Here is a 10,959-nt window from a genome sequence, read left to right on the forward strand (position 1 = left end):
TAGTTTTTGGACTCATGCACCCTAGTGGCTCAACCTACATCCAAACCACCACCTCATGACTCTATTGCAAGGCCTCTAATAGCTTCTCTTAATAGATAGTGCCGATGTCCATATATGGAAGTTGTATATGTAACATAGAGGCTGTCTCCATCGGGTTTAGAGGTTCCCAACTAGTTCGAGTGCAATGGCTAGGAGTTCACAGAGACTAAATTTGCAAGTACGAGCTAAATTTCAAATAATAATCTTTAAATTTTAGACCCTTGAAAGTTGTGCTAGCTAATCAAATAATGATTGACAAACTGAAAAAATCCTCACATACATGAGTAAGCAGTGAACCCTATTGAACAATGCTTTTGCTGATGGCTCAAAAAGGTTCTTGATTTGCAAATTGGTTGCAAACTCCACAGCATGCAAACTTGCAGATTTGAGAGAGAGTTTCTACTAAGGTTGGGAATCCCAGCGAGGTGGTGGGAACATGTTCATAGTTGGAGGGGTGGGAGGGAGCTAGTTTAGCTAGGTAGTTTAATTTTAATAATTAATAATCAGATTAAAACCAACGCCAAAGCTTAAGCATGCAAACGAAAGTCATTTACACGTGTACAAACATAGCACGCTCCCCCTTCCTCAGGAGACACACACACACACACACACACACTCTCTCTCTCTCTCTCTCTCTCTGTCGAAAATACTATGTGAGAAGAAGGAGCACAGACAAGCCCCGCACACTGCTCAGTTGCCGGCGAATACAAACGTTTATCGGTTCATTGTGTCTTGCAATGCAGCATGCCCGAAGACATACAAAGCAAGGCCCACCGTTGAATGCGTCTTTTGTCCAGCGTAGAAGGAGCACCATCGCAGTTCCTGTGTCCAAGGTTGAAGCAGCATTCCCTAACCTTTACAGTGTCTTTGAGCAAGCATTGGGAGCTCTAGCTATGCTGTAAAGACGGCCTGACAACATTTCCTTAGGCACAGTTTTAAGCTTTGTTTAACAGGTCTTGCCGTGTCTCATTAAAAGCGTTGGAAGCGGTCAGGGTAAACCCAGCGGAGCACACCCCTGCAAAATGATTGCATTGGAGAATGGTTCTGGTGAAGAATGCCGTAGCATCTGTGCTTTTTGGTGTCTATTGCCTTTCAGTTATGTCTCGGCTTGATTGATACCGTTTCCAAGGTGCGTCTCTGACCTCCCATTTCGTACAAGGAGGTTTATCAGTGTATCGGACTTCTCTCACGGAAGCAATGACGCTGCATTCGTATACTTTTCAACCAGCCACAACCGGCCGTGGCATTGAAACAGTCGGCCAGCCTTTTTTGCCATGTGATTATGCTTGTATGCAATGCATGAATGGAAGCTCCTTATCCCGCCACTGTGAAGTGAAGCACCCTGACCGAAGGGGATACAATTGGAATAACTATCTGGGAAATGCATGTTCTCTTTCACAAAAGAATACATTTTTTAACGGAGAACCCTGCAGCTATGTGAAGAAACAGTTCAGAATCTCATCCTTTTCCAGGGATTATGACGGTTATGCCCAAAAACGGCAGGAAGACGTGAGTACTCACAAAAGAACTGGTGATGGAGCCTTGTTTGGAAGCAAGCTTTCTTCTTCGAATGCTTGGTCTCAGTCCAATGGTTACAATGAGGCCAAAATCAAAGTTATTGGAGTTGGAGGAGGGGGTTCTAATGCAGTGAATAGGATGCTTGAGAGTGACATGAAGGGTGTCGAGTTCTGGATTGTTAACACGGATTTGCAGGCATTACGGACCTCTCCTGTGCCTGTAGAAAACCGACTGCAAATTGGAGCACAGTTGACAAAAGGACTTGGAGCAGGGGGCAATCCGGAGATAGGTATGAGTGCAGCAGAGGAAAGCAGAATGATTGTGGAAGAAGCTGTAAGGGGGGCAGACATGGTTTTTGTTACGGTAATAGCATTTTCTTTCTGGCAAGGTTGTCAGTTGATGTTTCTGACAGAAACCTTTGTTATCACCTAATTTCAGCTATAGAGATTAAATATGCGATTGAAATTTAGCTTCGGCTGCTGATGCTGAGAAGACTTCTAGAAACCCTCTAATCATATATTGTCAATGATGCTTTGGACAAGACAACTTGTGTTCATGCCACTGTAGTCTGTATTTGCTGAACTTGATACTGAAGTTAGGATTTCATGTTATTCTGATATTTATGAGATCAGGAGTCTTATATCTATATTGTTTAGACTTTGTTTTTAAGCATACTGTAGGAAGTAACAAAGATTTATCCATTGATGAATGGTATGTTTTCTGATGCAATATGTCCAAAAAAATGTTGTTGTTTTTTTTTTTGGTGGGGTTGGGGGGGGGGTTTTGAAGCCTAGCTATGGTAGAAAAGTAGTGCTGTTTTTCTGGGCCTCACAGTTCCTAAATTGTTGCATTTTCCACTTTTGGTAAGGAAATGTGAAGCCTTACGGAAGAATCTGCATGTTGTTATTGCTGAACTCATAGAAATTGCTTTTGGCAGGCTGGTATGGGTGGTGGAACAGGTAGTGGAGCTGCTCCTGTCATTGCAGGAGTTGCCAAGTCTCTTGGTATTCTGACAGTTGGGATAGTTACTACACCCTTTTCGTTTGAAGGGCGTAGACGAGCATCCCAGGCTCAAGAAGCAATATCAGCATTAAGATATAATGTTGATACCCTTATAACCATTCCCAATGATAAACTGCTGACGGCTGTTTCACAAGCTACACCTGTCACAGAAGCTTTCAACCTGGCTGATGATGTTCTTCGCCAAGGTGTTAGAGGCATTTCAGATATTATCATGGTGTGTTAGTTGTACAATAAATTCTACTTTCGAATATCCTGTAATTTAAGGTGCGCTCAATGTCTATCACCATTTTATGTAGGTGCCTGGCCTTGTTAATGTTGATTTTGCTGATGTTCGTGCTATCATGGCTGATGCGGGTTCATCTCTTATGGGTATTGGCACTGCCAGTGGTAAGCATTTACTTGCCTGCATTACACTGTTTTTGTATTCATATATGTGTATGCTTTACATGTACATGCTGACATATTTATGAGTACTCAAAAAGAGCATCGGTTATAGGACATCAAGTGCAAGTCTACATAAATGTTCAACTTAATACACATGAGCAGTCAAAGCGTCAATTGAAACAGTAGTTTAGAAGCTGTCTGATGTGATATTCCTAAGGCAACTGTAGCGTCCAAATATGCCTAAAAGTTTGTCCCACAGGATACCCTTTCAATGTGAAAAATTGAAGCAAAGGGCAAAGAGAAGGTAGCAAAAGACCGCTAACAGTGAAATGGACCACATCCTGAGCCAAAAAGCCTGAAAGGTCTGCTTACTTTTGCCAGGCAGAACCACACGTCAGCTAATACAGGCTTTGGCCTTCTTTGAATTATAGCATCACCTGCTGCCTGCTTTTTCATCACGCTCCAGGTGGAGCCTGGAGCTCTCTCTACATTCATTGACCATTTCCATGTGGGTAGTGGGATATATTGGAAGCTGTCTTACCAAATTGAGATTCCTTATCTGCACTTGTAAATTAACCCATTGATTCCCCTTAGATACGTAGGACACATGCTTGTTGGTTTGTTTCACCCATCTCAATTAGACATGAGGAAGTGTTTGACGAGAGGTATGCATAATCATGGCAAGCAAAATCTGATAGTAGTGATGTATGTCTAGCTCAAGACAAATGCGCACATTGTGGCAAGTAGAATTCGATTAGCAGTAAGCACACATCCAGGTCAAGACAGACAATCATCAGTACTCTGGAGTAGAGGAGCCAACCACTGATTTGATGAAATGGCAATGCCACCATTCGGTGAAAGTCGTAATTTTTGTAATCTTGGAGTTCTGACCTGTAAAATAGATTTCAGCATTCAGGCCCTCAACCATATGGAGGAGATTGTCACTAGGGTCACTTAAAGGTCCAAGGAGAACAGCACACGAGGATCACTAGTAGAGGGGTAGCTGGCTGAGGCAGCAAATGCAGCATCCAATGTGGTGATGGTAGGTGTAGCAGCTAAACGTTGCCACCAGCAGGCAGAAACACAGCCTGTGGGGGTGGCAGACTGCAGAAGGGAGCAGCAGCAGACCAAAATGCAGCTGAAGATGCTAGGTGGCAGCTGCAGCGAAGGGCAGTAGCTGTCTGTACAGAGGGTGGCAGCAGTAGAGGGATGGGCAACAGCTGGCTGGACAGGGTGGCAGGTACCAGGTCAGGGGTGGCAGCCACTAGGGCAGGGCAGCTACTAATGGCCTATATTTGATCACATAGTTCTTATCCCAGCTGACAGCTGAAGGTTCCGAGTTTCATCTCATCCATGGCTTGGCTGCAGCCAAGAATTGTTTGGATGAGGGGTGACTTTGGCACTTCTGCTCAGGCTACCTTGGGTATGACTCTCTCTATGAGGAGCCCCTTCGGTTGATTTGCATTGACCTTAGTGGCCAATTATCCATTGTAGCCATAAATGGAGCATAGTATTGCTCTTTATTAGTGGATGGTTTTTCGAGATAGATGTGGGTATACTTTCCTAAAGCAAAGTTAGAAACCTTTATATATTTCTCCACATGGGTGTGAGCATGGCATCCAACACTAACTCACCCCTACCAACTCCCTTTCATAGAATGGAGTGATGAAGTATAGGAACTAGGCCGTGATGAACACGGTACGATTGATGGTGTTTGCAATAGAGCTTCTTGAGCACCTTTGGTTAGAAGTAATTAACACTTAGATGCCCATTGTGAACAAGTGGTCGATAGTGGGGGTCCCTCATAAGATTCCCTTCGAGGCATTTCACAATACTTGACCTTCTAAACCCCACCTTTGTGTTTTTGGGAGTTTGTGTATAGACATACACTTGATGACAAGATGGATAGGCTTGTGCCTAAAGCAGAGCTCTTGATTTTCATAGGTTACTCTTTTGAGACCAAGGCATACTAGTTATACAATCTCTGCACAAACCACATCTTGCAATGAGGAGAATTTGTCTTTGATGAGAGGGACATGGTGCACCCCCTTGTGCAAGTAGAGATCTCTCCATCTACCTCTTAGTCTCCACTTTTAGAAATTGTGCCTTTTGAGCTTGGTCTATTCTCCCAACTTGTGAATAACCCATAGAGTCTTCTCTCCGTGTCCTCCTCACTAGGATCCATTACCTTGTTGGTATGAGCAAATCACACCGAGAGGGTCTGCTATGCTTACACCTATTGATTTATTTGTGTTTGTCTTTATGATAAATTATACAGAGCTTTGTGAGCTGAATAGGTGGTAGGAGACTCTAAAGCATCCTAAGCGGCAATCAACCATGGAGAAGGAGCTAGAGAGCATTGACTGGAATGGAACTTGGACATTGATGAACATCTAGGCCATAAGATGGTCATTGGGACTAAACGGATTTTTCACACAATGGAAAGCTAGTGGAACTTTGGATAAATATAAAGCTTGCCTTGTAGTACAAGGGCATTCGCAAAAGTATGGGATTGATTTTTAAAGAAGTCTTTGTGTTGACTATGCAATTGATATTAGTCCCTCTATAACTTCCATGCTAAATGTGCAAGTATACTTATGGTTTATATTTCAGCAAAGGATGTAACCCTGCAAGGATGTATTGATGTTGATTGGGTTGGAAACCCGGATACTTGGTGTTTCCATGGTGGCTACATGTTCTTTCTAGGCTTGGCTCCGATCATTTGGTCAAGCTATAAATGGGACACAATCATTGCACCTTTAGTTGAGGTTAAGTACCAGGCTCTCTATGATGGTGCCATTGAGGCCATCTATTTGAGGAGCTTGTTGGTAGAGTTTTAGTTTCCATGCACAATCCGGACTGTGCTATACTGTGATGGCCAGAGTCTCATAGTACTTACTAGCAACTCCATCATAAGTCTAAAGATAAAGCACATTGGGGTCCACTATCATTTTACTAGAGAGGAGGTGGAGCTAGATACCATTTGCCTAAAGCTCATGTCATCATTCGATAACATTCCCCACGTATTGACCAAATTGCTCAACTGCCCAATCCTCCAATATCTCCTTCATCGGATCGGTTTTGGTACTCCCTCCCCTTCGACATCAGCATGATGGGGAGATGGGATCCCCATAGCTTTTCCTTATAGGGTTTTTTGAAAGAAGATATCCACCACATGTGTAGTCTTGGTAGGTTCATGGGCAGTTGACTTGGACCGATGCCTTGGCTGCTTTGGGGTGGGACCTTTTAGGTATCGGAAAGATGGTAGAGACTAGCTCTCATATAGTCTCCGGCATAGTTGTTTTGGGCTTGAGAGGGGGTGTTGAGTGTCTACATTTAGGGTTTTCATTAACCCATAATTAAGTCTCTTTAAACTAAATCCAAAAACACATTAATGCTTAATCATTATCATTAAATGGCTTATTTTTGGTTGGCAACATGCCAAATATGTCCCCAATGCTCTATAATGAGCCCATGTGAATGCATTCCCATCCCTCATTCATTATTCGAGTCAGTTATCATCAGCCCTCTCCTGTTAGAAAGTGGATGCAATGATGGAAGTGTGGAAAACTGCTGTAATAGCCTGCTGAACACTAGAGGGAAAGAAAAGAGAAACACTGCACTAAGAACTTAGAAGCAAAGAGATGCTCGGGAAATGGAATCCATATACCAAGATATGAGATAGTACAGATCTAACGTGAGTCACTAGTTGTCAAGGCACCAGCATTGGCTCCCTCTCTCCATTGGGACCTATAGGGGGTGAATGACCCTGACTGAGGAGGAGCCCCAAAATATAGGCATGAAATAGGCCTCAAATAAATGCTGGTTGGTGATTGGAATCATAAATGCCAAAACTGTTATAAAATGACCACAACAAAAATGCCTAAAATAAGTACAATGTGCCCAGCCCTGATGAGCTGACATATCCGCTAACATCTCTGTGCACATTGCTGTTTACGCGCTGCCTCAATTATCCACACGGTCCTCCAGCTAGGTGATTTGATTTGGGGAGCTTCCATTGCGTCCTCTCCATCAGAGACACATCGCCTAGCTGTTTACCATCTGTCCTCAGCCAGGCGATCAGGTACAGCACCCATACCTGCCTGCATTTTCATCATCAGACCTGCCACCAGCTGTTCAGACCACTCAGCAGCCTGTTGGGATCAGAGACAGCTGCATTTGCTGCTGTTCTAGCGTGCCCAGCACTCGTACAGTAGCTTCCCATCCACTGCCACCTATGTTTTGCTTCCAGAGGTCAATTTCCACCAGCTGCATACTTGATCCACTGGAGACACGAAGGTTTTTACTTTGAGGCCCATTGTATCACACCCATATACAGTTTGATTAGTCATCCATTCACTCATCACACCAAGTTCTCTTCTTTTGATCTCTACTGCGTTCACTGTGTTTGCTGTACACTTTGAGTTCCCTATCTTTGTTCAAGCATTTCTTTACAGCCCCAATCCCATGAATGAGCTGGAAAAAGGGGTTTAAAGTTAATTAACCCTTTGTTGCTTAACAAAAGCCCTTTGTGAGATCAAGTGCATGCCTTGTTCATGATTTCGTAGAATGTATAATTTCTTCAAAGAGCATGGTTTCCCTAGAATTTCTTTACTGAAGGAGCAGCTATAGACCAAGAGGCAGTTGAGGATGCCTTCCTCTCCAGGAATCTGATAGAATATGCAATTCTCCCAGCATGAACACTTCCATTGTCAATCAGTCATATTCATTCCATAATACAACAATTGACAGCCTTCAGCATGTTTAGATCTCTGCACTAATCTCTTTGGTTTCTAAAATATCAAATCAGCAATGATGGTGTTTGTCTTTTCACTGTTTCTGAAGTGATAGGCCAGGAAAGCACACGCAGCAGCACAAGTTTAGTAGGAGGAATGATAGTAAACAGATACAATGTATTGTGGCAAGGAAAGAACAAAAACCTCATTTTGTATTCTGTCTAGACTCTGGTAGGGTGCCAGATCTGCTTTTTCTATGGGTTATATTCAAGCCAACAAACCAGCTTTTGATATTTAGAAGTTTTCAGTTTTTAAACGTAACCAGGATCCTCAACTAGAGTTCAAAGTATGCAAGGCCTACAGCACAGATATTTATACTTGATCTTTGCAGCAGTCTTCATTCATGTGGACACGCTTGAGTTGCCGTTGTTGGGTTTTGCTTTTATGTAGTGGAGCTTCTTTTATGCAGGAAAGTCTAGGGCACGAGATGCTGCATTGAATGCAATCCAATCACCTCTTCTTGATATTGGCATAGAGAGGGCTACTGGAATAGTATGGAATATTACTGGAGGAACAGATTTGACTTTATTTGAGGTTTGTTCAATTGTCATTGTGCCTGCCGCACCAAAGCTGGAGAGCTTTATTCTGTAGGGTTTGACTTATTGCTCTCGCATGATTGCCTTGTAGGTAAATGCTGCAGCAGAGGTTATATATGACCTTGTTGATCCTAATGCTAATTTGATATTTGGAGCTGTTGTCGATGAAGCATACTGTGGCCAGGTCAGACTATATTCTCTTTCCTTGGTAAATGCTTCAGGTAATGGTTGTAAACTGCAGAGTGAAGCTTGGAGGTTTTAATCTACTCGTAGACTCTACAAGCTCAGTTTTAATTGTGATTTGATTTTTGAGTCAAGATGCTACCTCTTTAAATATTGCATGAACTTTAACATGTCCATCCCAAAGCAAAGATTTGTATTCCTAACCATTGTTCAAGTTCCTTACTGCTATTGGTGGGGATATTCTTTTCTTCTACTGTTCTTGATTTACATGAATTTTGTCCTTCAAAGAACTTGTATGGCAGTCCCTACTCTATGTGGTGTGGTTACATTTGTTGTGGGTCCTTTGATCCAAGGTGGCTCTTGCTACAGGATGAAGAGTATGATGTGTGAGAATGGTGGGTCCGAACAAAGTATTTTGATATGTGATAGTATTTTATTGATGTGAAACTATTGTCTTTGCAATCATTGTGGGTGGCCAACCACGCACTAACATCATACTCTTGAATCCTTAGTCAGAGCTGTCTGGATTCTATCCTAAGACGGTATGGAACCTGGTCAAGTACAGGAAGTACAGTCCTGTATTAAGCAGCAAGCGCCACATACCTGGGCATAGTACAGTGAGTACAGTCCTTTAGCAAAGCAGCAAGAGCCACATACATGGCAATGAATAAACCATGGAAACAGAGGTGGCTCACCTTAGGTGCTGGGGGATCTGAACCCACAATCCCATAGTCCTGAGGGAAGCTCTAACCACTATGCTACCACTGGGGCAAGATGTTAGCAATTTAGCTGAAGCGTAACATTCAAATTAGCTGAAGTTTTTACGTCCAAATATAACATGAAATACGATAGTAGCTGTGATGATGAGGTTTCTCGGAAATTCATGCAGGTCAGCATTACACTCATTGCCACTGGGTTTAAGGGTCGCAATGAATTGGAAAATTCTGGATCACAGGCAATATATCTGAAACTTATTTGACATTTATAACATTTCCTGTATGCAATCAATCATTTCTTTATTTTATAATCCTTCTGATTGCTATTTTTCAGCAGCAAAGATCAGTTTGGTCAAAGGATGTCAATCCCCTGATTGCCCCTCCAATGCAAGGAAATGGTGCTCGCATTGAAGTACCAGAGTTCTTGAGAAGACGTGGTCGTGTTCGTCGGGTTTGATCTCAGGTTGAATGCTCAGTGTAGTGCCATATCCGTAATGAGGCCTTCTTTTCTTTTGTGCATCAATTGACTATAATTTGAGCAGCTGCAGTACATGTCTAGATGATATTGCAGTGCTACTAGTAAAATGTGGCCTTGTCATTTCTGTTGCCTCTGCCAATTGACCCAGTCAAGGCTTTTCCTTGGCCGGAAGTATTGATTTTAGCTATAGTGAAGTCAATGGGAATTCTTCAATGTGGTATCTTATTCCTGACCTTTTATATTAGAAGGCGGGAGCTGATGATAACGAGCACACTTCTTGCTATCCACTGCAAATCTATGCTGTGTGTCTATCTCTTGCTCATTATCATCCTCATTTGCGGCTGGAGCTCAAGTGATCCCCTTTACCTACATTTGTAAAGCACGTTCTCTCTTCTGTTAGCTTTGAACCATTCCATTAAAGATTGAGAGAAGACTCCGGCTATTATTGGAGTATCATTAAAGTATTTGGATGTATCGGAGGAACTAGCGGGATCTGAGTTGAAGTCAAAGCAAGTACACAATTTCTTTGTCACTTAAAAGTTTAAGCAATATCTGAAGTCTTCCTTTAGGGAGTATAATCTACATTAGTTCCATAATCCAACAACCTCTCTACATGAAGTGTTGCATTTGTGGTCCTTTGACCAACTGAACGACTGCAATGAGACTTCCAAGTTCATGTTGTTCAACTTAAGTATAGTGAACTGACACTATCAGCTGGATGCATCGATGGAATTAAAGTGCAGACTGAGAATCTGTGGCTTTGGTTTGAGATGAGAGGTGGTTTCATGTAACCCTGATACTGTACAAGGTTGTGTATGGTAAATCTCCCAACACTTTTCTAAGGCGAATTTGTAAGATTTTAGCTGCTAGCTGGCCACAAGTCTTCCTTTCTACAAGCTTGTGTGTAACACACATGAAGAAGATACAGTCGTGGAAGAGGAAAGAGGAGGATAATGGCAGCTGGTGACACACACTAAGAGCATTGATCAAGCCCTGAGGAGATATCATGCATTTTGAAAGATAGCTCAAAGCTCCTTTTGGAATTAAATAGGTTAGTCCTAGAACAAAGAGCTTATTCTTTTACTGAGCGCAAAACTAATACACTAATTCCAATCTCAAGACAAATCGGACTTGATATTCTACCGAGACTCTTGCGAAATTCCGATGATGGTTTCATAACACGAATGTGCAATTTGAAAATTTTGGAGGAAAGACTGACAGAAGGCTTCTACCCACAATTCAATCTACATGTGAATGTAGCTGGTTCTTTGAAGGATTAAATAAAT

The 10,959-nt window shown here is 42.4% G+C and overlaps 1 protein-coding gene across 5 annotated transcripts; it reads left to right on the top strand.

The window, feature by feature from the left end:
• Positions 1–618: 618 nt before the first annotated feature.
• On the top strand, positions 619–9,969 carry LOC148034720 (cell division protein FtsZ homolog 2-2, chloroplastic-like). 5 transcript variants are annotated; one of them, XM_087679679.1, is made up of 8 exons: positions 620–1,920; positions 2,495–2,794; positions 2,877–2,967; positions 8,170–8,294; positions 8,388–8,480; positions 9,369–9,434; positions 9,530–9,658; positions 9,919–9,969. In XM_087679679.1, exons 1-7 carry the CDS (start codon positions 1,237–1,239, stop codon positions 9,650–9,652), a joined length of 1,482 nt encoding a protein of 493 aa, XP_087535805.1. In that variant the 5' UTR covers positions 620–1,236; the 3' UTR covers positions 9,653–9,658; positions 9,919–9,969. The 5 variants fall into 5 exon arrangements, with proteins under 5 accessions (XP_087535806.1, XP_087535805.1, XP_087535803.1 ...); XM_087679677.1 differs by having other exon boundaries at positions 9,922–9,969; XM_087679681.1 differs by having other exon boundaries at positions 621–1,168; positions 1,268–1,920; positions 9,530–9,969.
• The last annotated feature ends 990 nt before the right edge of the window (positions 9,970–10,959 follow it).

The sequence above is a fragment of the Lygodium microphyllum genome, chromosome 6, assembly GCF_053477565.2.
Source record: "Lygodium microphyllum isolate KBCC chromosome 6, Lygodium_microphyllum_v1.1.10, whole genome shotgun sequence".
NCBI classification, from domain to species: Eukaryota; Viridiplantae; Streptophyta; class Polypodiopsida; order Schizaeales; family Lygodiaceae; genus Lygodium; species Lygodium microphyllum.

What these genes read in the sequence shown, in the direction of transcription:
- LOC148034720 (XM_087679679.1), top strand. Translation starts at nt 1,237, where the DNA reads ATGACGCTGCATTCGTATACTTTTCAACCAGCCACAACCGGCCGTGGC. An exon ending in CAGATTTGACTTTATTTGAG is followed by an intron (nt 8,295 to 8,387) that starts GTTTGTTCAATT and finishes ATTGCCTTGTAG; the next exon opens with GTAAATGCTGCAGCAGAGGT. An exon ending in TGGAAAATTCTGGATCACAG is followed by an intron (nt 9,435 to 9,529) that starts GCAATATATCTG and finishes GCTATTTTTCAG; the next exon opens with CAGCAAAGATCAGTTTGGTC.